We start from the raw sequence: 26303 nt of genomic DNA, 5'->3' as shown, positions 1-26303 counted from the left end.
GGAATATATCTCTGGTTTCTCGAACAAACTGGATCAGTGACTCATACAGCTCCCCTACAATTCCAACATCAATGCCAATACTTTGGAGTTTTTTGCTAACTGCACCAAATCTATCCAGGATAGTACCCCACAAACCACTCATAAGTGCAGTCTCCAGACGTCGTATTTTATTCAGAAGACCTTCAGCTTCCTTGCATGTTCCCGGTGCCTCTGAGGTATTTTCCTTAATTTTTGTTAAGGCTTCGATTACTTGAGTCCAATTTCGATTCAAGCTTCTACAGGCATCTTCCCTGGCTGACCACCGTGTGTCAGATAATCTCTTGACCGCTAGAGTGTTTGGCACAGATGATAGATGTTCTTGTAAAATCTCCCATCTGTGAGTGGAAGCAGTAAAAAAAATGTAAAGGTATTGTAGGAGACCAAAGGATGAACAGGCTTCAGGACAACTTTCAGCAGCATGCTTCCCTACTAGATTTAAAGAATGTGCAGAGCATGGAATATACACAGCAAGTGGGTTTATTTCCAGAATTCTGGCTTGCAATCCTCTATAATGGCCAGACATATTGCTTGCGTTGTCATATGATTGACCACGACAGTTGGCAATATCAAGATCATATGACTTCAGAGTGGTGAGGACCACTTCAGCCAGTTGTTCCGATTTATGACCAGGATTTGGAATAAAACGTAGAAAACGCTCAACCGGTAAGCCATCTTCCTTGACATACCTTAAGATGAAGGCCAGCTGATCCGTGTGGGAGCTATCAGGTGTTGAATCAACACTGATAGAGTAATATTTAGCAGCCTTTGCCTCCTTAACCATCTGCTTTGTAACAGAATCTGCCATAAGCTGAATAAACTGCTCACAGGTAGCGAATGAGAGGTAAGATGTGACTCCTTTTCCTGCATTGCCGTAACGGGCAATGTGTTCTGCTAAAAATGGGTCAAATTCTGACAGAAATTCGAACATCATCATGTAGTTTCCGTTGTGTGTGGAACCAAAACGGTCATCTTTCCCTCTGAAAGCAAGTCCTCGAGTGCCAAGTGCCTTAACTGCAGCAACAACTCTTTTTAAAACATTTCTCCAAAATTGAATTTCATCAGAACGCTGCTTGGTAAGACTTTCATCAATTCTCCCCAGTGTACATGCTCTTGATTTTAAAAATAGCACGCAGGATTTGTGTTCAGCTGAACGTTCGTGCTCATTTAATCGAGCCGTGCCATTTTTCCAGTCATTGAAGCCACTTTCTGCCAACTGGGATTTGCCACCAAACAAACGACATGGAGCACAAAACACTACTCCTTTGCTTTTGGAGTAAACCAAATAGCTCCTTTTTTGTTTCTCTCCATTAAAGTTTTCTTTTTCAAAAAGGTGTTTGGTTAGCAATCTAGAATGGTCAGCATAAAGCCTTCTCGACTGTGTAAAGTCCAGATTCTCATTTTGAATTATTCCATGTTTAGCCACATGGTCTCTGGTGCAATCATTTAAACCCCATTCAGCAGGGTCAGAGCTCACTCCTATTTGTACAACAGGATCATCAAATTCTACTGAACTCGAAGGACCTGATTCAGAAGTCTCAGTTTCTCTGGCAATACTAGAACTACTGGTAGCTAGTAAAGTATCAAAACTGCATGTAGCAACTACATCAGTTTCACAGATGTCAGCAGTTAAATCTTCAACTACCTCCTCACCCTGCTCAGTATTAGAAGAAGCCACAGGTTTTGAGAAAAATAGTTCAATTTTTCCTGTCTGTTCAAGCTCCCTGGCTTGTTTTTCACGCCTAATTTTGGCATTTTTTCGGTAACCTGCTCCACTTAGCCTTTTTCGCCCGTCACTCATGGCTGCTAAGAATAGTACCAATGCTGTGAAAATCAACCGACATAGCATCAGTAAAAATCAACTGACATAGCATCAGTAAAAATCAACTGACATAGCATTAGTAAAAATCGACCGACATAACATCAATGAAAATCAACCGCCATAGCGTCAATAAAAATAAACCGGCATAGCGTCAATGAAAATAAACCGGCATAGCGTCAATGAAAATCAACCAGCATAGCGTCAATGAAAATCAACCAGCATAGCGTCAATGAAAATCAACCGCCATAGCGTCAATGAAAATCAACCGCCATAGCGTCAATGAAAATCAACCGCCATAGCGTCAATGAAAATCAACCGCAATAGCGTCAATTAAAATCAACCGCAATAGCGTCAATGAAAATCAACCGCAATAGCGTAAATGAAAATAAACCGCAATGGCGTCAATGAAAATAAACCGCAATGGCGTCAATGAAAATAAACCGCAATAGCGTCAATGAAAATCAACCGCAATAGCGTCAATGAAAATAAACCGCAATGGCGTCAATGAAAATAAACCGCAATGGCGTCAATGAAAATAAACCGCAATGGCGTCAATGAAAATAAACCGCAATGGCGTCAATGAAAATAAACCGCAATAGCGTCAATGAAAATAAACCGCAATAGCGTCAATGAAAATAAACCTAATAGCGTCAATGAAAATAAACCTAATAGCGTCAGTGAAAATCAACAGACGTAGCACGTGCTGCCCGGCTATAATGGAAGGAGGCTCTGAAGGAGCATGCTGCTTCTTGTGGGAGGTCGGCTTGCTGTCTGCTCTCCGTGGCAACAGTCAGACATTAATCAGGAAGCAGGGACAGAGCAGAGAGAGAGCGGCAAGGGGTAGGGCCGTCTTTATTATTGATTGGACCCTGGGCAAGAATTTACTTGGGCCCCCTGGATCCCGGCTTCCCACACAAAAATGTGCAGTGTCTCAGTATATATCAGCCAACCCACTACTTTCCCATAGGAAAGCATTGGGAGGCTATTGCGCATGTGTGGCAAAACACTGTGCTGCACCAATCAGCATCTCCTCATAGAGATGCATTAAATCAATGCATTTCTATGAGGAGTGTTCAGCTTGAATGCCAGTGCTACACGTTGTGCAACACTGGACTAGGAAGCACCTCTAGTTGCCGTCTGATGAGTGGCCACTAGAGGTATTCATAGACAGTAATGTAAATACAGTGATACCTCGGTTCACGAACTTAATTCGTGAACTGACTCTGGTCGCGAACCGAATTGGTCGTGAACCGAGGCACATTTTCCCATAGGGTTCAATGTAAATCCGGTTAATCCGTGCTGACTTTTTTTGGGGGGTTTTTGAAGCCCAAAAATATGAAACAAATGACAATACACATTAGTAAAGTACAGTATACTGTAGTTATTTATTAAGAGAGGACAGTAAGGTGGGAGGCAGTTATTGTTTGGGGGGAGAGTCCCCCTCCATAAGGACATCAGGGAGATCTTCTTCAGGGGTTTCCTCTCTCCTTTGTCTCCTAGCTGCAGGCTCAGTTTGTCTGAAAAATCTGTCCAATGTCACTTGTCTCTTTCTGCGCTGCATAACCCTCCGGAAATGAGAGACCACATTATCATTCATGAGATTTAACACTCTGTTGACAGTACTGTGACAGTGACAGTAATGTTGGGGTGGTGCTTTTCAAAGAAATCATGGCACTCATTCCATTTTTGCATAATGGATTTTATGGCATCACTGCTAACCTCCTCCCTTTCTTCTTCCTCCTCAGTGGAATGCTCCTCAAGAAGTGCCTTCTGCTGCTCACTGTGGAGTTCATAAAGTTCTTCCGTGGTCAGCTCCTCCCTATGTTCCTCAACAAGCTCTTCCACATCAGCACCATCAACGTCCAGACCCATATTCTTGCCCATGGACACAATTTCCTCCACTACCTCTGCATCAGACCCTTCTAAGTCATGTTCACGTTCAGCGACACATTCTGGCCACAGTTTCCTCCAGGCTGAATTTAGGGTTCGGGAAGTGACCTCTTCCCAGGCTTTGTCAATGAGGTTAATGCAGTGGACAACATTGAAATGTTTCTTCCAGAATTCTTTCAAAGTCAAGGATGTCTCTTCAGTGACATTAAAACACCTAGTGAAGAGCGCCTTTGTGTACAGCTTCTTAAAGTTGCAGATGACTTGCTGGTCCATGGGCTGCAGAAGTGGTGTTGTGTTGGGGGGGAGGAACTTTACCTTGATGAAGTCATACTCAGCATCCATATCATCCACCAAGGCTGGAGGGTGTGCTGGGGCATTGTCCATCAGAAGAAGGCACCTTTCAGGCAGCTGGTTATCAGAAAGATATTTTCTGACGGTGGGTGCAAACACCTCGTGCAGCCATTCCATAAACAATTGCCTTGTGACCCAAGCTTTGGCATTGGCTCTCCACATGACGGGCAGTCTGGCCTTGTTCACATTTTGTTCCCTAAATGCACGAGGGGTCTGAGAATGGTACACCAGTAGTGGTTTAATTTTCAGATCGGCGCTTGCGTTGGCACACAGCAAAAGGGTCAATCTGTCCTTCATGGGCTTGTGCCCTGGTAGGGCCTTTTCCTCCTGTGTGATATAGGTTCTGTTCGGCATTTTTTTCCAGAAGAGCCCTGTTTCATCACAGTTGAACACTTGTTGAGGGACGTATCCTTCTGTCTTCATGAATTCTGCAAATTCTAACTTGTAAGCTTCTGCTGCGGCCTTGTCAGAACTGGAAGCCTCACCATGTCTAATCACACTGTGGATGCCAGTTCTCCTGCGGAATTTTTCAAACCACCCTCTACTGGCTTTAAATTCGTCACTTGCTGCACTTGTAGAGGGGCTTCTTTGCTGTAAATCACTGTGCAATTTCCTGGCTTTCTCACAGATCATAGCTTCACTTACACTATCACCTGCCAGCTGTTTCTCATTCAACCACACCAACAAAAGTTTTTCCACCTCTTCCAGCACTTGTGTCCTCTGCTTGGTTAACATTGTTACTCCTTTTGCAACATCAGCTCCTTTGATGGCGGCTTTGTTTTTCAGAATAGTCGAAATTGTTGACTTTGCCATCTTGTACTCCGAAGCCAGATCAGTCACACGAATACCACGGTCATGCTTTTCTATAATTTCCTTCTTCAGCTCAATGGTTATTTTCTTCACAACCTTGCTGTCACCTTTACTACTGCTGTGCACTTTCTTTTTGCCACCATGCTTGCGCTGCACATTCTTGTCACTTGCATTTCCACTTTGCACATTGTCACCTGCATTTCCACTTCGCACATTGTCACTTGCATTTCCACTTTGCACATTGTCACTTGCATTTCCACTTTGCACATTGTCACTTGCATTTCCACTTTGCACATTGTCAACTGCATTTCCACTTTGCACATTGTCAACTGCATTTCCACTTTGCACATTGTCAACTGCATTTCCACTTTGCACATTGTCACTTGCATTTCCACTTTGCACATTGTCACTTGCATTTCCACTTTGCACATTGTCACCTGCATTGCTGTTCTTGTCACCTTTATTGCTGCTCCGCACTTTCTTCTTTCCACTATGCTTCTTGGGAGCCATATTGGGTGTCCAGTGAACTGTACAGTATGTACTGTATGGGATAAAATACAGTATAATCACTTATAATGCTTGCAGAGTACAGTACTTCTTTCTGTGTACTGTATGTACTGTATGTGATAAAATACAGTATAATCACTTACTGTACTGTATAATGCTTGCAGAGTACTTCTTTCTGTGTACAGTATGTACTGTATGTGATAAAATACAGTATAATCACTTATAATGCTTGCAGAGTACTTCTTTCTGTGTCTCTTATTCTTGCTTCTTCTCTCCACGGTCTTCCTACAGGAAGTCCCGACCATGTGACAGCCTGAAATTAGCATTAAAATGGTTCGTGAACCGAGGCGGAGTTCGTGAACCGGAGCATATTTTTACGAACTTTTCTGTTCGTGAACCGAGGCGGAGTTCGTGAACCGGAGCATATTTTTACGAACTTTTCTGTTCGTGAACCGAGTTGTTCGTGAACAGAAGCGTTCGTGAACCGAGGTATCACTGTACTGCCTTTTTTCTGAAAAGGCAGTGTTTACATTAAAAAGCCTGCAGAGACATGATATAGACACCAGAACTACTACGTTTAGCTGTTGTGGTTTTGGTGACTATAGTGTCCCTTGAATATAGAGAAGAAAAAGAATCACAAATAAATAAAATGTCTGTATCATCTAAAAGTTACTTAAAAAAAAACAAAAAAAAAACTATGCACATTCCTAGTTTGATTTTTAGCGTCTGACAAACATTTTGTATTTTGGAGATTACTTGCATATGCGTAACAAATATATAAAAAGTAATCTGTAAATACAAAGTATTTATGTCAGAAGTTGTGTTTTTTTAATTTTTAGAATAATGATACAGGCAGCCATTTTATTTAATGTATTTGTGCTAATTTCTGTGTTGGTTGGTGGGGAGTGAAGGGCAGTATTACACAATCTTTACATGTATAAAAAAATATATATAAAGATTGTGTAATACTGCCCTTCACTCCCCCCCCCCCTTAAAAAAAATATAAATATTGTGTAATACTGCCCTTCACTCCCCCCCCCAAAAAAATAAATACATTAATAAATACAAATACATTAAATCAAATGGTTATATAAATACTGTATTACAGATTACTTCTTTTTTTTTAAACAATCAGCAGTTTGAGATCAGTATTAACCCCTACCTAATCCTCCCCCCTTTAACCAGCCAGCCCCCTTACCTTACCCCATAAAACAACTAAGCAATTTCTTTTAGTGAAGGACAGGACTGTAATTTAAGTACTTACAGTTCTGAAGACAGGTAGACAGCAGGCTCCGATCAGGCAATTGGGGCCTGGGCTCAGTGTTCACGGTGACCGTGCGCTCTGCAGCAGGAGGAGGGCTCACCCTAGCGTTGCCGGCCCGTGACTTCACCTCCGTGTGACGTCACGACGGCAACGCGCATCCGTAAAAGGCAGGGGAGGTCGGAAGGAAATCAGGAGGAGGAGGAGGAAGAGCAACTCCTTCACTATGCGGCGCCGGCGATGCCGCTCGCATAGTGAAGCAACGGACTCCGTAAAAAAATAATAATATATATATATTTGGCATATTATTGGAACTATCACTAAGCAAACAAGGCATTTTGCCGCCCCATTGGCAAGTGCCGCCCTAGGCAAATGCCTTGTTTGCCTCGTGATAGATACACCCCTGCTTAAGGACACATGACGTGTGTGACACGTCATGATTCCCTTTTATTCCAGAAGTTTGGTCCTTAAGGGGTTAAAACATCACCTAGAATTTTACATTTCAGTGATCAAGAATTAAGCTAATAAAGTTTAGGATTACAAGGTTTAAAAATAAATAAATAATAATTATAATTATAAAGCAGAGTGAATCTTCAAAAATACACAGAGAGGCTTTCCTATTACTTAATTTTGTGTTTTCGCCTTCCATCCTGTTACCCCTCCAATCTGTCTCCCAGGGAGGTTGCTTATCCTAACTTCTCCCCACCTTCCCTTTGCATGCTACTAATTACGTTAATGTTAACATTTACTGCTTTAACCCCTTAAGGACACATGACATGTGTGATATGTCATGATTCCCTTTTATTCCAGAAGTTTGGTCCTTAAGGGGTTAAAAGACGCAAAAAAAAAAAAACTTTCACAAATGTAATAACTAGGCATACCACTAGAGTGTGCTTTAAGTCTGATATACTAGTTCACTATTTATTACATTATTTATTGAAATATTTAACAAGCATTACAAAGTTAATCAAAAAAATTGTACAAATTATACAAGTAAGCTCACTGTAAACAGTACTCCAAGCTAAGTGTGATAAACATTTTAGTCCCATATGCAATACTAGTAAGGTGCTGATTGGCCATACTACTTCTCGGAGTAGATAAAGTTAAAAGCTTTCAAATTTAAATATTTTAGAATATGAATGTAAGCAAAAGGAGGCAGTGTGCTATAAAAAGAAGCAGAGTGCTATAAAAAGATGCAGAGTTCTATAAAAATGTTCTGTTTTTGTTGCTAAAACTATAAAAGGTTAAACAAGTAAATAAAGCTCATAATTTAGCCCAAAAGCTACAAAATGCAATAGTAGATACAACATCAAATGTAACAATGTCTACAATGGCTGTGAAAAAAACATGAAAACAAAATATCCGATCAGTGAAAATGCGCAATTCAAAATATGTTAAACATTTGGGTTACGGAGGTCAGACACCTGTAGAAGAGGAGTTTGCAGCAATTTAATAGGAACACGAAAAACTTTTCTTACAAATAAACAGAAATAGTTCTAAGTTCTGTGCTTGTGCAAAATGAACTGCACCAACACCTCCCCGACCTAATGACATGGGCAAGCAACATTAATTAATTAAGTTAATTCTAGCATTAGGGAATGGATTGAGTAAAGGTTAGGGTGAGGATTTGGAGTATGTTTCAGGAATAGTAAGTGTTAGAGTGTAGGTTTAGGGTTATGGATAGTCATATGTTATACTACTTAATGCTACATAATGTGCATTTTGGCAAAAAAAAATATTTGTGGGCAATGTGTGTGCTTCTTTTAATTTTTACATTTGACACTTTAATTATGCTTTTTTTTAATTGGGGTTATATCTAAAAACATCTTGCACATGCTGCAGATCTCTTGTCTGAAGCCTTTGTAAGCCCTGCACTTCTAACGCTGACCAGACATTGTCCATTCAGAGACTTCCCAATGCAGCTCAATAAGAAGTCTTTGCAAGGCAGGTGGTCTGGGCAATTTCTGCTGTGACGAACTGAACCTCGTCACTGGTTATTGGAGAAGCCTGTTTGCCAGCCTCCTACCCTGTGACTATGGCCCCTTTGTTAAACCCTGGTTGAAACCACTGCTTGTGCCTTTTTGGACTGGTACAGTAACACTTCAAACTCCCGAAGTGGTTCAAAGCAGCACTTCGAACTCCCGAATGGTCGAAGTGGTTTGAAGCGGCATTTGATCTTAAGCCGCAAGTACAATGAGCGGTGTTTGGCCGTCGACTTAATGGAACTCAAATCGGCCACTCGACGGCATGAACACCACTAAACGGGAGTCGAACGGCGTTCGGTAAGAATAAACTCCCGAACAAGAGACATAAACTGACTTTACTCACGAACGGCTACGTTCAGTATTTTGGACTTTATTTCAAATTCCCAAATTAGACTGAATACACAACCTGATACTCTGGAACTGTTTTGGGCATGGGACCATGCATGCGGTCGGTCAAAATGTGGCTTCCATAGAATTCATTAACCCCTGAACTGATCTGGGTGATTTTTGTTGGTCACCCAGATCAGGGCTATCAGGGGATGTAACATTTGTGGGGATATTATGTGTTTGGGGTATTTTTAGGGTTTTATTGAAATGTGTGTTTTTATCTTCCTGGAGTACAGTATCTGACTCAATTTTTTCCCAGGCAGAGGGGAGGGATTGTGTGCTGTGTGTGGGAGTGTCGTGCTTTGTAACCTTATTGTTATTGGTCTGTGACGTTGCAAATCAGTCTACCATCAGGTCCATGTGGGCGTACCCCTTGCATGGGGATTGTCATATAAGGTCAAGTGTGGCTCCCATTAAACTGAGATTTGTTTACCCCTTCATGAAGTCTTGGCTCATGTTTGGGGTATTGGAGAACTATATTCACTCTGGGGATTGCTATATCACTATACTCCCCTGAGTATAATCACTAGCTCTTATAAGAGCTGTTCCTGCTGCACTCTCTGTAACTAGGAGAGGTCTACCCACTGGAAGCTGGATCCTGGTCTTGGTCCAGGGTGGGTGGAGGACAGCGAGACCCCAACCAAGCTGCGGCGGTTTGTGGGCTTTACAGCGGTTATGGTGTTCCAGTGCAGTGCTTATGGTGCTCGCAAGTACTAGGAAGCAGCAATTGATGGAGGTACCCGGTCGGGGTGCCAGGTGGTCCGTCACAACTGCCTCTTGAGGTTAGCTCCACTGAGCTACACTACCAGGAAGTAACAGGATTAATTGTCTGCTTGAAAGCCAGGGGGTATAATAAGGTTAATTTATAAGAGTGCCAATTTATATTGAAATCTGCACTTTTTGTAAAATGAAACTAAAGGACACACTCTTCACACATGAAGCATTCCAGGAAACTGCTGTGCTTTAGGGGTCCAGAGTGTCCCTTTATTCTCTCCTGTGTCAGTGCTGTATAGGGAAGTAAGGAGCAAGGTACAAATCTAAAACAAACAAAAAACTGTAGTGTGATATAGACACTTATTTGTGATATTGTGTTATTGAGATAGTATAGCAGCTGAGAAAACACTCTGTCAGTACTCCAAAAACCACCGTTAGAAAAATTAATTCCCGCCTTCCGTGTGTCTCTACACCCTGAAATGGCTCTAATCTATGTGAGTTAATTTTCACTCACTTCTATCTATTTTGTTGGTTTATACAATATTGGACTATATATCTCCTTTTATTTTTCTATTTTATGTTTCAACAATTTGAAAACCACATATTATGTAAGGGGTAAGTCCCATACCGGGATTCAAAAGGCCACAAATGCATGATTCATGATGGAGTTAACCCCCATTTAAAAAAAATGCAAATAAAACATATACATGAAATATTAAAAAGCATGCAAGTAAAATGTAAGATAAAATGTATACGTATGTGGACAGTGCATGGAAATATGGGGGAGTATGTGTGTAGCGTGACATTGTGTGTGTGTGAATATGGAGGAGCATTTGCACAATATAACAAAAGTGCCAATATCTCAGTACCTGCAGCATTTCAAGCAGAAACATTGCACATACAAACTCCAACCACCATGACTACTTATAAAAGCAGAAGTGGTCAAGGTGGTTGATGTAACCCTTTCAAAACATCAAAGGCTAGCACCCATATTATTATTGTTGTTCTGTCCTCAAGCAATCTAATTATATATGTATACATGTGAGTAAATATATTAAAGGTACATTTTAAGCTGATATCTTTAAGCCCTCTTTCAGCAGAAGCACCACTTATTTCGCCAAAGACATACATTATTACAAACCAACACACGTCTATCATGAGTGCTGATGTCATACACAAGCATCAAAACCACATTCTGACCTAGTTTCAGCCCTTTAAATTGTGATGGTCTTTGGGTGCCAAAGAGGTGGTCCTCCACAAAAGTAAGGATAAAGCAGGAGATTGCACTGAAAAGACTTATTAACCAATATGCATGCATTACATAATAACACGTGTAGAGGCCATATAACATATCATCTCATTTTCAATAATAAAAAAAAACAATGGCAATTTTTCTTAATCTCTGTTCATAGAAGTAACCCAGTTAAAATTGTATCACTCAAGAGTTTGTTTACCTGCACATTACCAACATAAACACAAACCTTGATAACTAACTAGGGTGAGGAGGTTGCACATTTCTCTTTTGGAAGTTACACCTAATGTAAATGAGTATCATATAGGTGCCCTTACTTTAATTGTATAAATGTCAGTGACTTCAGAATCCGTAGTGCAATAAAATTACAAGATATTTGAGTCTGTAGCTGAGCTGGCATCTATACAAGTTTATTCACTAGACATAAATGCAGCTGTTGTTTGGCCACATGGGCATTTGGAAAGCTGAACTCCAACTGCAAACATGAATATCATTCTAGACTATTTGCTTCTTTTTGCCATTGCAGTTTACTCATATCTAGAGGCTATAGTCAAGTGTTTTATCCCATTGAAGAGGAAATCTGTTAGTGGAGATATTGTGCTGATTACAGGGTCTGGTCATGGCATGGGACGAATTACCGCCTGTGAATTTGCCAAACGCCAGAGCATTGTTGTGTTGTGGGACATCAACAAGGTAAAGTTTGAAAAACGTATTTTTTATTATTTTTTATAATTCTTCTCATATCCAGATCCAACTCATTTTCTTCTTTCTATCTATTGTGAAAATAAGGCATTCTTCTACGTTTATATAAAGTTAGAACTTTTTGCCTAATAAGCTGCACTAAAATATTATAAACTACAATACCTATGCCTGCAGTTAAACTTAATATTTTCGATTTATAACCTCTTTAAAAAATTTTTTTTACAAAAAAATCACATTTCCTACCATTTGGATTTTTATTTATAAATTTTCTGTAGTTAAAATTGTATTTTACATTTTAATTAAATCATCAATTGTAATTGTCAGTTATGTGAAACCAGGTATATTCAAGTGTGTTCTATATATAGATATGAAAGACTCCTTTTGGAATCATTTCGAATAATTTACTTTTAAAAGTAACCCCTTGTGGGACTATGTCGTCATCACAGTTTGTTCTCTTAAAACTTATTTTAACAACTCAAAAACTAACTGCAAGAGTTAGATTAAAATAGCTCAGTTGTCACTATAGATGAGTTTTTTTTTCTTGTTTTTTTTTGGTTTTTTTTTAAACCAGCGCATTTTACCCAGCTTTCACAAATAGATTTTTAGTGAATAAATGTTGTGGTAACAAAGCTATTAAAATGCTTATTTCAGACCAACTAAACAAAATCTATTTAAGTATTTCTCATTTGTTATGCTATATAGTATGAACTGCACAGGAAGACCGGTTGATAGACAACGAAATTAATACTCCGTCAATGCAAATAATTTATTCTCAATGTATTACAGAGAGTGTTCCATATTTGGAATGGGGATTATTTATTGCACAATAGATATTGTATATGTAGCGTTTTGGGGCAATTTCCCCAGCCATTTTATAGTTTACATATTGTTATATTATATAAATAAAACTTTTTTTAATACCATATTTTCTGAATGGTGCATGTTTAAAGACTGCAGTGAATGCCAAGACCTGAATAGGAACCTCCAGGGCTCCTCTTATAGAGCATGATACAGCTCTTAATCGTGTGAGTGGAATTCCCACACCATATTATTTATATATTTATATAAAGATTACACTATGTGTGTTTTTTTCTTATTCTAGATACATCTGTCTTTGCTCTGGATATTGTTCAATCAAATCATTGGAATTAGTCATGATATTAAGTATCTTTTAATACATATGTATACAAGTATACAATGGGTGTAAATTTTGCATGATTTTAATTTTATGTTTTCAATTTTTTTACACATACAGTGTATTATAATTTATTTGAAGCTCCGACACACCTGTTCACTCTTTTATAGTTAGGTATAGAGGATAAATCATGTTACATGGCATTCAGTGACAGTAATGTTACATAGAACAGTTTATAGAACAGTCAAAATTCCACTCAGCTATGGTATATATTTTCCTCTACAAAACTGAATTTTTATGGCTAGGGTAGGTAAAAAATAGTCAAAGAGGACTCCTAGGGTGTGGGCTGTGAGTGAGGAGGAAATGGCCAGGATAGCGAAGATAATAGAAGGTGGTGGAAGGGTTGGTGAAATAGATGGAGGAGGGAAGACCACAACTTCTGTTTTGGATTGGGTTAATTTGCATTTGTAGTGGACCCCAGGTAACCCGAGTGGTTACCTCCGCTACTTCCCTTTCTTCAGCCGCTCAGGAACCACTCTAGAATATACAGAGACCCATTTCCCCTCCAGTAATTGGACGAGACTGAGCTCTGGAGGTACAACACAATTTTATTGGCCACAGATGGCTTTTATGCATTTCCCCATGCAAGGGGTGTCCCACACAATTGTACAAGGTCACATCCCTCGATGCTCCCCCTCCCAGGGGCCCTAGCGCAGGAAGGGGACTCCGTTCCCATTTCCCTAAAGCCCGCCACCACAACACAGGGTTTCTCACCCCAGATGCCAGGTGATCTTCCTCCCAGAAGCCTCTGTGCCTTTGTCTCCCAGGCACAGAAAAGCCGGCCTGTGGAAAAAGAGCTAGTCTCTCTGTCTCTCGGCCACAGGTAAGCCCGCCAAACCAGTCAGTGCTCCAAAAGCGTCCACACCAATCTCAGGGACCCGCATAATGGCTCCTCTTTCGACTATCCTCCGTTCGAGAGCTTCCGGTGTGGAACCCAGACAAGGGAATCTTCTCCTTTCGGGGTATGAATGCTCCCCCTTCGTCGGTATGAATGTCGGCCACCCGGGAAGCACTCATTAATTATTTCCCTTGCGCTTTCACACCTATGTTGCAAGTGAAAAGTTCTGATTATTTTGTGCGAACGTTCTAATAGGGCACTGGAGAAGTCCTCGTTCGGGGAACGAACGGGCCGGGAAACAACCCATGAACGCTCCCCCTGTTGGGTGTACGTCTAACGAAAGGGCGGCCACCCAGGTTAGTGCTCATTACTTGTTTCCCTTGTGGTTTGACGCTTATGTTGCAAGGTGAGAACATTCTAACCTAACATTCCAAATGAGATATCAGGGTTATTCCCTGGTTCGGAAGGGGAATGAATTCCCTTTGTGGAAGCACTCCCGAATGGGGAGCGGGCACAATACATGAAAACATAGGAAAATACACATAATATAAAAAGGAATCCACGAACAGGCAGGGGTTCTACCACAGCATTAGTGGGAGGATATTGATGTATGACAGGAAGAAATGCAAGAGGAGCGGTCAGGTGTGAAGGAGGGGAAAAAAAAGAAGATTTGAATGTCATTTGCACAGCATTGAAGCCAAGAGAGGATATAAGTTCTGCCAGAGAGGCGGTGTACAGTAAGAAGAGGAGTGGGGGATGCACCAAGCCTTGTGATACACCAACTGAAAGAGGGATGGGTGGTGTAGATGTATTGTTGAATAGAAAGCATAGATGTGACCAGAAAGATAGGATAAGACAGAAAGGTAGGATGAGGGCCTAAAAAAAACACAGCAGAGAGATCAAGGAGAATAATTATAGAAGTGAGCTTAGAATGCTATCATTGGCCAAGGAAATTATGAGCATAAAGAATTGCAGTTTCAGTTCAGTGGGTAAGCGGACATCCAGATTGGATGGTTGGGAGAGGAGATTAGTTAGAAGCTACTAGGTAGGGCAAGATCAAGGGATTTTTAAAGTTTTATTTTTATTTACAAATCCCAAGGAAACAGGAAAACAACCAGAAGAGAGGATGGTTGATAATAGAGGACAAATTGGGAAACATTACAGTGGGAGTGTAGAAGAGAATGCAGGATTGGGTCAGCAGTGGTGGTGGTAGGTGGTTTTACTTTAGTAAAGAAAACAAAGTGAAGTAAGAGAAGAAAGCTGTTGAAGTGGGGGGGGGAGGGGAGAATTTAGTGGGGTTTTGGGTGCATAAGGAGGATCTAATATTGAGATTTTTTGTTTGAGAAGCTATATCAGATGTGGGTAAGGGTGATGGTGGTAAAAGTTAGGGCTGTTGTTTCCCTTCCCAGTTGGCAAATTCCCTGACTACAGAGCCTGTTCAAAATGCAAGATCACAGGTTCAAATGCCGGCAGGGTGAGCCCTTCATCCTTCCGAGGTCGATAAAATGAGTAGCATCAATTGGGTAATAATAACATCTATTATTATTCAGCTGCCGATTTGGTTAATTCCGAGAGTGTGCACTGAAAAGCGCTTTGAGTCCCGCTGGGAGAAAGGCGCTATATAAATACTAGTTATTGTTATCACTAGTTATTATTAGCGGAAAGTCAAAAAACTTTGTTCAAAAAACTTTGTTCAAGTAGCAAATCTTTGATGTGTATAGGGGAAAGTAGAGTGATTAATTAATTGTACTAAGTCTTTACACAAGCATCAGGGAATGGAGAATATTGTTTTAAAAAGGAAGAGAAGGTTGCTAAGGTGGATGGAGAGAGTGAACATTTCCAGGAATACTAAGCAGAACATAGTGTGGCAAAGGCCATTTTTGAGCCAGGACTTGGTTGAGTTTTTGGGGGAACCATATAAAAAGGGGTAAGTACATTGAGAGATTAAAGAGTGCATTATTAAGAGAGGATAGGGCAGCACTGGTTATTAAGAAGTGTGAAGTCAGAAAGGAAACAGTACATTTCATCAGAAAAGCAAGAGGGTGGCCCTTGGGGGCAGTATTTAGCACTACTAGTAATGGCATGTTGTCCAAAGAAAGATGAGATGTGGATTTCAAAGTATGAGAAAGGAAGAGAAGGTATGGTGATTGATCTGGGTGCAGGAGTCCAAGAGCAGGATGTCAGAAGGCCAACTCTACCTCCATATTTAGTTATGCATGGAGTGTGGAGAAAAAAGTAGAAATATGAAACAAGAGCAGCAGGTGTTGTAGTAATGAAAGGAATATTTCCATTATTTTCATAAATGAAAAATGAGGCTGGTCTTATTGCACAAGCACATTGCATTCCAAAGTGAGAAGGACAATTTTACAGTAGTAGGGTAGAGGTATGGAGATGGTGGAAGCTGGAAGAGGTAAAGAGATAGTTCGAGGACATGCTACGTCATTGTAATTAATGTGATGATATCAGTTGAATTTATGCCTAGGACTGTGGGAGATAAGAACTAGGAAAAGGGGAATGAGGTAGGGAGCATTACAGGAAAACACTTGGAAATGGATGAGGAATTTTTCACCTTTTAAATTTATTTAATAGAGGTAGGGAAATTGTGATAAATGTAGTCTTAGAGCATGAAAGGTTTTATCTGAGTTAGTAGTGGGTAATGAATGGGAATACCTGAGAAGGATAAGGAAGATGTTTAATAGAAGTTACAATACTCACTAATGGAAATTGAATTATGGGTAGCAAACAAATTGATGGCATAGTAACATTAGGTGGTGATAATTTTGACTCTACAACACTAATCAAATCCAAGGTGTAGTGTGTGTGTGTGTGTGTGTGTGTGTGTGTAGAGGATAGTGTGGGTGTACAGTGAGGTGCAAATTTCTGCATGTCTGTGCTGAAAAACATATGTTTTTTCGCTTTCCACACACACTCTGACACATAGATAGACATACTGGCACATACACACATACACACACTGACATACAGATACACACACTGGCACTTACACACACAGATACACGCACCCTACTCACACCAGGGAGACCCAGATATGAATATAAAAGAGGGCAAAACAACCACAAAGCATGAGAACAAAATGGGAGAATATGCAAAAATATGAATGCAGTGTAGATGTGGCATTCTGATTGTACCTAACTGTGTGAGAATAGTCAAACTAATGTCCAATCCTTCTCCCCAGCCATTCCTCCCCCCTCCTCCCCAGCCACTCCTTCCCTGGTGATTGTTAATACCTAACTAGTTGCCAAGCAGCATTGAGAGGCTCTACCTATGAATTTGTGTTATGGCTCTTTATGCCAACATCATTGTGGCAGGGAGTTGGCCTCTCAATGACAATTATAAGGTGCAAGCACTAACTATGGTTTGGAATGTGGGGCAAAAACCTCAGTAGAATGAGGATGGGACATGGCCTCGCGGATCCCCTATCTAATGGTACATTAAGCTGAAACACTACCTGTGGACAACTAAGGGCACCCAAGTCTGTATCCAACTGCATGAGCAGATGGTTAGCTTTCAAGGGAACGGTAGGATGAATGAATCATTAGTGTACTTAGTGAGCTGAATGAGTGCCTGACCTTTGAAATAAAAGACAAACCAAAGCTAGGGACCAGTTCCCTGACCAGGTGCGAGAAAGAAAAATGCCCAAAACTAGTGACGTATCAGTTGAACTTGGAGCTGAATAGTGATCTGTGTGCAGACACCACTATGTAATAGTAAATTATGTTAAAATGACCAAAATTCTGAACTACGTTTCCCTAACCCATACCTAAGCCCTCAACATACTTAACCAAACTCAGCACCTAGAAATCCTCACACAAGCAGTGGGTCATGTGTATAGTTTGGTCTTCTGTAAAGACCAACACTTTAATTGCACAGTGTAACAAACATAAAAAACCTAAACAATGTATCCAATAATATCCCTCTGGTGAAATGTCAGTATCCAGTGAAATGGGTACTAAAATTACGTAACCAGCCTAATTGACAGCCAAGGCTGGAAAACCAGTATGCCTGACCAGAGGTGGAGCTTATATCAAACTATCCTTATGGCTCTAGAAATTGTGTATACGGCACAATAAAGCATGCGCAGAGTGTGTTGTAGCACCTACACAGAGAGTGTCCCATGGTAAACCGCTACATAAGCGCGTACAGTGAAACCGAACATAGGGTGGACAGTAAAAGGATGCATATGTAGGCATAGAAATCATGCATAGGTTGGTGAGGCAAAACCACAAGGCATAACTGTAAAACAAATACACTAAAATAAATCCTGCACTAAGACTCCCACTACTTCTGGCCAGCAGCAATGACCATAGTACACATCCTCAATACATACAATAAAAACCAAAGAAAAGAGTTACCCAAATCCCTATTCATATTTGAATAACTGGAGGTTTTTAGTATCACTTTAATGGCCATTAGGTGTAAGTCCACCGGTCACATCAAGGAAAACCTCTTAGGTGAGTCCTACACTAACACTTCACCTTGCTTCCTTCAGCATCAGGTATAAAAAAAAAAGCTCTCCTGGAGGCGCAATATATAACCTTAAGTTTTGTGTAACCGTGTGCCGGGTATGTGAAAAAACAATGCACCATTCATACTGTGATCCTTTGACTGCACAGGGTACTATGTCCTTGCAAACAGCATGGTCCTCATGTGCGATGTTGCACCCGAATAAATAATACAAAGTTTTTTGATAACTATATATGCCTTTACATTAAACAATAAAAGCATTTTTAATGTGTTCTGCCATGTATAGGCTTTTTCTTGTCTATGGTAGCCTTTTTTTTTTTTTTTTTTAAAGCAGTTTCTTGCATTGTTGCATCTAAAAGATAATTGACTCTGACATTTGATTGGATGTTTCTTTAGGTCTCCTCCCTCAGCCAACTTCATATTGAAGAGATTTCTTGGTAAATAAAGCCTTTCATTTAGACTGGTACTTAGATACAGTCCAACTATTCCTTCCCATACCTCCATGGCTCAAAGTTTTCAATGTGGTATAAATTACTAGTACTCACATAAATGCATATCTCAGCTCTTGTTTTTCAGCATTATTTTTCTCCAAATGGATTATTTCTGCATTAGTTTCTGGTGGGGACTCTTCCTCTTCCGTCCCGTACACCCTTTCTACTAAGTTCATTCTGCATTCTCAACTTCCATACCAGGTAATTTCCAGATGTAGGAACAGGCACAGCAACTCACACACCATTTACAGCTCCAGTGTTCGTGGCTATTCTTGTAACTTCTACTCTGGGCCCTTAACCCAAATATTGGAATTTAACAGTGTTGTTATTAGCAATTAAGCAAATGATTTTTTTTTTAATTCTTTATTTTTGTTGTTGTGCAATGTATTATCACAATTCGCCACGTGAAAACAACATATTTTACATGTTTCGATATAGTACATGAACATTCCTGTAGTAGCGTATGACATGTTATCCATAAGAGAAAAGATAAAAGAAAAACAAAAAAAACATCTTTGACAACAATGTGTGAACCAGAGCCTGTTTGATATGTTCTCTTGTGCAACACTCTGTCTGAGGCACAGAGTATAGTATCACCTGATGCAAAGGCAAGGTTCACTTTACTTTAAGAAGCCTCAGCACCGTTCCTTATAGGAGAAGGCCCTCGGTGCCGATATGATAAGGAGTGTAAGTGGAAAGAACAGAGAAGAAAAGTATAGAGAATAGGCAAGAACGGGGCTTGGAGGCGCGCGGAAGGCAGCCGCGGAGGAGGGAGGGAGAGGAGGGAAGGGGGAGGAGGGGGGGAAGAGGGGCGGCCCCGGGCCCCCCGACCGACCCCCACATCCTCAAAGGTCCTCATTCGTATGCTACGCGCTCAGCGGACTTTCGTCCCACGGCTCCCACAGCCTACTGAATGCTCCCAGGGATCCCCTAATCCTTGCCGTCAGGTCGTCCATCAGGCGTACCTCCCTAATTCGCGCAGTAACGCTCGCTATATGTGGTGTGTCCGGTTTCAACCATGTGTATGCAATCGCTCGCCTTGCGGCCAGTGTAATTTTGTGGATCAATTTTTGCTCCCTTCTCGTCCACCCGTCTATAGTCCTGTTTAGGAGATACACCCACGGGTCCAGATCCGGGGCTCTAGAGAAAACTTGCGTCAGAAGGTCCCGTATGGCTCCCCAGAATCCTGTGACTCTCGGGCACTCCCACCACATATGCAGATAGGTCCCGCTCTCCCCGCACCCCCTCCAGCAATCGTCTGTGGTGGTTTTGCGCATCTTAAACAATTTGACTGGGGTCGTATACCACCGGAACATTGTTTTTAGAGATTGTTCCTGTAATGTTACACATACCGAGGTTGTCCTGCTTGCCTCCCATATTTCTTGCCACTCTACTCCTTCAAGTTCTTCCCCCAAGTCTCGCTCCCATTGTGCAATGTATGCCAGTTCTCCCCATTCCCGGGATTCAGAGCATAGGTGCGCGTATAGCCGTGTTATGAGTCCCCTTGGCATGCTCCCCGAGTCACACATGGACTCGAAGATTAAGCAAATGATTAACACATATCTACAACACCAAAGAGACCGTAGAGAACAGATGGCAAATAGACAACAAAATGTCACCAGAAATAGTAAGTCCTCCAACACATGCCTATTAAGCATTTGCGATTATTACCAACACCTTACATATATAAATCATTGGTCATCTTTTTTCCCATCAATCATATATTTTTTTATTGGTACACCCTGAACTCAAAATCATAAAAGACATAAACGGCTCATTCATTCCTCATTTAGTTTGTTTCGTGATTCAGTCATATGGCGATTCATAATTACAAACTTTCCCCCCTAAATTTGGACAAATTGTGGTTCGTTTGAAAGCACATGCACAAGTCCACTGCAGTTTTCATTAATATATTTGGAAACAGGAATGCTGTTTTTCATGCTTAAAGGGACTCTCCAGTGCCAGGAAAACATATTAGTTTTCTTGGCACTGCAGGGCCCTGCAGTGCCCCTCTCCCTCCCACCCCCCATCCCATGCTGCTGAAGGGGTTAAAACCCCTTCAGTGACTTACCTGAGTCCAGCGCGGATGTCCCTCGGCGCTGGGTCAGGCTCAGCCTACTCTCCTCCCCCGCCGACTCTAACTAAACCTTCAAAGAATTCCTATCATTTTCAGTAAGATTCTTTATGAAGCATTTAATTTTCCTCTTTAACCAAACATGTCTAACCATTACAGGCTACTCCATTCACATGTCTGTACTAAATTATAGCTAGTTTCATGTGTGCTCTGATTATTTAAATAATACAGAGAATGTGTTTGGTAACCTTACCTTAAAGGGACACTGTTGTCACCAGAACAACTACAGCTTAATGTAGTTGTTCAAGAGAGTAGAATCATTCCCTGCAGGTATTTAACTGTAAAACTGTAACTGTAAACTTTTCAGAGAAAAGGCAGTGTTTACATTGCCCCCTAGGGACAGCACCAGTGGGCATCCTATGGGAAATTCTGATGATGTCAACAAGGAGGCGGATCTGGGGTGGGGCCAGCACCAACACTGGAAATAAGGTAAGTTATATTACCTTACAAGGGGGCTTAACACTATTGGGTCAGGTATACATGTGTGTGTTCCTGACCCTATAGTGTTCCTTTAATTATGAAGAAACTGCAAATTTTGAGCCAAAATAGCAAAGCGAGGAAAAAAAAGTTTTGGTAAAGAATAATTGCAATTATCGTTTAAATTCTCCATAGTTATCTGTTTAGGGAATAAACATATTTTTCATATGTCAATATCCTAGGTTTGCATCAAAAAATTATGTAATTATCTGCATATCATTACAGTATTATTATCACTTACTAATGTTTTACCCAAACTCTACATATTTTTCTTCAATTTGATTATTTGGGGTTAAATGTCTGCTTTTGTTCATGTACTTTTTTATACATATCAAAGGGGCAGTCTTGGCACCATAACCACCACAGCACATTGTAATCAGGGACCCCCTTGCTTCAGATATATAAATTAATTGACAGAGAATATCTGCAGATGCTACTAGCAAATTAATGCATTCCAAAGATAGGCAGAATTGATGCAACTTTTAGTGATATCTGAAAAGGGGATCATAAATGCTGACTCCTTCGATCACCAAATCCCGTTATCCTTCTATTCCCAATAAGTAACGCAACACCATGTTAAGTGGGTAAGGGCAACAGCTACAGCTTTATTTAAACCAGCACAACCAATTACTGTCATCTGCTGGTTTACCCAGCAGACAGGTACACTTTAAAGTTTTTCCAGAGCTTCTTCAGCCTGTCCTTCGTCGTCAACCAAATTCAGACTGTGACTCCCCAAGCATTATTCATTGACAAGCTTGCTGGCGCAGGAAAGGTGCCACCGCAGACCACCACCTCTACTACGGGAAGGGGGGGATGTGTACTGATTGTAACCCCATATTAAATTTATCCAAACCGATGCCTCGCTATACCCACACATCATAGCCCCTGGAAAATGGCACCAAAACCAACTGAGCTGAAGCCTTTGTGAACAGCTCAATGGCTATGTTAGACACTGTGTAACTGCGCCAAAATGTGTGACCATTGTAACCCACAAAGAACAAAACTTAAAACTCCCAAAAGGCGAGTAAAGTTAAAAGGTAGCCAAGGAAAGTCAGTGACTTAAAGCATGCCCTGTGGGCATGACTTACAGACAAAATTCAAGTGGCCCAGTAGGGATTGCCGAATTCAAATGGCCCAATAGGGAGCCCCTCGAACCTGAACCACCAGAAATTACAACCTGAAGCGTCTCCTCCGGCAATTGAAACACCTTATTAACCAACTGTATCTTAATCCCCAGGAAGAAATAATCATACTGGAGCCCTCCGTTTTCTCCTCAGCGCCTGGAACACCAAAATCCGCCATAACCCTATGAAAGTGAAACAACAAGTCTGTACAAACTTAAGAACCCAACGAACCCACAAGCAAAAATAGTCAAGATAATGTAGAAGAGATGAACAAACCACTACCAGCTAAACCACCCTTTATAAAATATAAATATAATAATAATAGTAAAAATATGAAATCAAACAGCCCATCAGAAGGTACATGTCATAAAATAAATTTCTATTAAACTGACAGCCCAGTAAATGAAAATAATCCCAAATTACTTGGCAAGAAACTAAATGTAGATTGAGATGCATACCGTACTTGACAGACCTCTTTAGCAGTGCCATCATCCACCGAATATCCAAATGGGAATGATAAATGGTGAATGAGCTGAAAGGTGCTTGGTTCATTTTTTGGAACCAAGCCCAAAGAAGACACCCGCCAATTATCAAAGCCTAACTTCCTTTTGAAGTTTCTCTGACAAGATATTCTACTTACCCCGAACCAATAACAAATTAGGCGCAAGTTATACCTCCTGTGACACAACCAACAGAATACGGAAACCATCTTTAAAACCTTCCCATAAAATTTAAGCATCCCTACACTTGGGGTACCGAACGAGCCATGTGAGCAGCCTTTCTGCCTTCACTGGGGTCCTTGCTCTGAGGAACGTCTTCTTGGGAGGGACTTATGCAGCTTGAAGCAATGCACTGCCGGGTTTGCTCCCCTACAATGGGGACACTTGTGCTTAAATCGACAGCTGCTACATCACCTACAGATGCCCTTCTTGTGACCTTCTAACACTTCTTCGGTGAAAAGTGGTTGGGCTACACGGAGTCACCAAAGCAACCAAAGGTTACCGTCCTGAATCCATAACTCAGGACTCTGATCCTGAATCCATAACTCCTGTAAGGCATATCTCAGGACAGGGAGGGGACCCTCCTGTGGACCCGGTGTAGACCCTGAATCCTGCGCAGGGGGGAAGTGCTCTAACACTGCCATGAGCAACTTCACTATTTACCTTTGAGACCCACTGCTTCCTGCTGGCTCTGTCTGCGCATCATAAGTGTGAGTGCAAGCATACTCACGACCCTGGAGCAGGGAAACCAGTCTTACCATCCTCTAAAACTTAGCCGAATGTGCAGAAAACTGCACTTCGCTCTCTTTGGCTCACCGATCCGCACTGGAAGCAGAAATCCTGCTGCAAATTTTGAAGATGTAGCCAGGGATCTGGTGGAGTGAGCTCTAATTTTGACTGGAGAAGTCAGCTTGTTCCGCAGGTAGGAGTCCGTTATGACCGAAGCTATCAATCTCCTTAAGGTAGAGGAAGAGGCTGATTCGCCCTCGCGAAGGCCCCAAAGAAGGATGAATAACTTTTTGGTTTTCCTATTGTCAGAAATAACAACTAGGTACTTGATTAGAAGTCCAGAACAAAGAAAAGTGGGAAAAAGCACCCAGTATACGTATATAATTTTTTTTTTTAACAACCTGGAAATATGAACCAGGATACGACCAATACCAGATCTATAATAATAACAAACAGGACATAGCTTAATACAGTCAATTAAAACAAATTTAGTTTTACGTATTCCATATTGTTGTCTTTAGTGTGTGTGTGTTTTCTGTTTTTTACTTGATTAGAAGTTCTCTCACATAGAGTTCATCGAGTGCATCGCTCTTCCTCTGGAGAAGACGGGGAGGAACAGAAAGAGGGGAGAACCACTTCCTTGAGCAGATAAAATCTAGATACGACTTTTGGAAGGAAGTCTTCACTAGGTCTCAGGATCGCCCGGTCATGAAATATATGCGTGTTTGACTCATCACTAGAGAATGCCTGGAGTTCCGAGATTCTCTTGGCCGTGGAGACCGCCACCAGGAACACTGTTTTATAAGAGAGGTGTTGAATAGAGATATCCTCCAGAGGTGCATATGGATATTCTGTTAAGGCATTCAGGCCCATTGGTAAATCCCATGGAGGAGCTGTATTTCTGGCTGGAGGGCGTAAGTGTAAAGCCACTTTAAAGAACCTTGAGATGAGAGGATGAGATGCCCATTAAGTATTGCAAAGGGCAGATAGAGCTGAGGACTGCACATTCAAAGTGCTGAGGCTTTTGTCCAGGCCTTGTAGAAATTCCAGAATATGGAGGTGAGTAGAGTGTTGAGAATCCAAAGATTGTGCTACTGACCATTTTTGAAAGATTTCCCAAATTCTTTAATAGCAGGAATATGTAGACTGTTTCCTTGCTTTTAGGAGAACATTAATTACTGCCTTGGATAGTCCTTGGTTAAGGAGGGATCTCCTTTCAACAGCCAGGCCCACAGGTTCCAACTGATGGGTCGCTGGTTCCTGGATCCCTGGATTAGAAGGTCCAGGGAGATTGGAAGTAACCAAGGATGGGTCAGAGACATTCTCGGTAGAAGGGAATACCAAGGTCTCTTTTGGGCCATCTTTCATTCTTTCCAAATTTTCCACAGTACCTGGGGAATCAGAGGCAGAGGAGGGAACACATACCCAGGGTCGAAGTTCCAAGGATCGGAAAGGGCAACTTGACCCAAAGTTAGAGGGTCCTTGGAGAGGGAAAAGTAGGCTGCTACCTGAGCATTCCATCTGTTGGCCATTAGGTCTACCTGGGGTATGCTCCACCTCTTTGTCAGAACCTGAAAAACTCTTGGATTTAAGCTCCACTTGCCTGGCAATATGCGAGTTCTGCTGAGGAAATCTGCCAGAATGTTTTCCGATCCTTTTAGGTAGATCGCTTTCATACCCTTGATATGAAGTTGCGCCCAGGACATCAGTGAAGTTATTTCTTGTAAGAGAAGGTTGCTTCTTGTGCCTCCTTGGTGATTGATATATACAGCCACTGCTCTGTTGTCCGTCCATATTGATAGCCAAGGACTCTTGAGAGCTCTGTGGAGTTTCTGTATTGCAATGTAAATGGTCCTCAATTCCCGCAAGTTTAAGTGAAGGCATCTTTCTGATGGGTTCCAAGTGCCTTGAATCCAAATTGATTCTGTGTGAGCACCCCATCCTGTCATGCTCGCATCTGTGGTGAAAACTTGCTATGGTGGTTCTTCTTAGGAAAACCTCTCTGAAGATTGTCTCGCTGTAACCACCACACCAACTGATCTTTTACTACTCGAGGAAGTCAAATAATTTGCTTCCACTTGTTGCGATAGTGATTGAACTGATTCAGGAATTTGAATTGGATTGTTCTTGAGTTTTATTGAGCCCAGCGGACTAATCCTATAGTTGAGGTTAGTGAGCCCAGAATGCTCATGTACTCCTTGGCTGTGATGGAAGGTTTGGGGAGGGCTGAGAGAATCTTGTATTTCACTCTGCTTATCCTTTCTTGTGATAGGAAGACCTTTGCTTTTACGGTGCCAAAATAAGCATCTAAGCTTGCTGAGATGGAGTAGGGGCACTCTTCTCCCTGTTGATAATGCAACCGTGTTCTTGTAGACAGTCCAGGGCCCATACAGTGTGACGAGAAGCTTTTTGAAGAGATGGCACAACTATTAAAATGTCATCTAGGCAGTGTAAGATAACTAGCCCCTGTTTCTTTAGATGTGCATTCAGGACCACTAAGATTTTTGAGAAGGTTGTTGGAGCAAGGCTTAAGCTGAAAGGGAAGCCTCTGAATTGAAAATGCTGTCCCATAATAGGAAATCGGAGGAACGTGCGATGAAGAGGGTAGATGGG

At 41.4% G+C, this 26303-nt stretch overlaps 2 protein-coding genes across 2 annotated transcripts in view; one reads left to right on the top strand and one right to left on the bottom strand.

Annotated features, from left to right (window-relative positions):
- Positions 1-3460: 3460 nt before the first annotated feature.
- Positions 3461-5419, bottom strand: LOC134566135 (tigger transposable element-derived protein 1-like). Its single transcript, XM_063425839.1, has 2 exons — positions 5347-5419; positions 3461-5103 (listed from the first exon to the last, which is right to left on the bottom strand). The coding sequence occupies exons 1-2, from the start codon at positions 5417-5419 to the stop codon at positions 3461-3463; spliced, it is 1716 nt and encodes a 571-aa protein (XP_063281909.1).
- Positions 5420-11486: 6067 nt separating this feature from the next.
- The window catches only part of LOC134565714 (17-beta-hydroxysteroid dehydrogenase 13-like), a 139611-nt gene continuing 124794 nt past the window's right edge, over positions 11487-26303 (top strand). The window contains exon 1 of the mRNA XM_063425356.1: positions 11487-11708. Within this exon, the coding sequence (XP_063281426.1) occupies positions 11499-11708 (210 nt within the window). The 5' untranslated portion in view covers positions 11487-11498. The remainder of the gene's footprint in view (positions 11709-26303) is intronic.

This window comes from Pelobates fuscus, chromosome 6, assembly GCF_036172605.1.
Source record: "Pelobates fuscus isolate aPelFus1 chromosome 6, aPelFus1.pri, whole genome shotgun sequence".
NCBI classification, from domain to species: Eukaryota; Metazoa; Chordata; class Amphibia; order Anura; family Pelobatidae; genus Pelobates; species Pelobates fuscus.
The sequence above is the reverse complement of the archived record's forward strand: the minus strand, read 5'-3'. Positions and strand labels throughout refer to the sequence as shown.

What these genes read in the sequence shown, in the direction of transcription:
- LOC134566135 (XM_063425839.1), bottom strand. Translation starts at nt 5,419, where the DNA reads ATGGCTCCCAAGAAGCATAGTGGAAAGAAGAAAGTGCGGAGCAGCAAT. An exon ending in TGACAAGAACAGCAATGCAG is followed by an intron (nt 5,104 to 5,346) that starts GTGACAATGTGC and finishes GTGGAAATGCAG; the next exon opens with GTGACAATGTGCAAAGTGGA.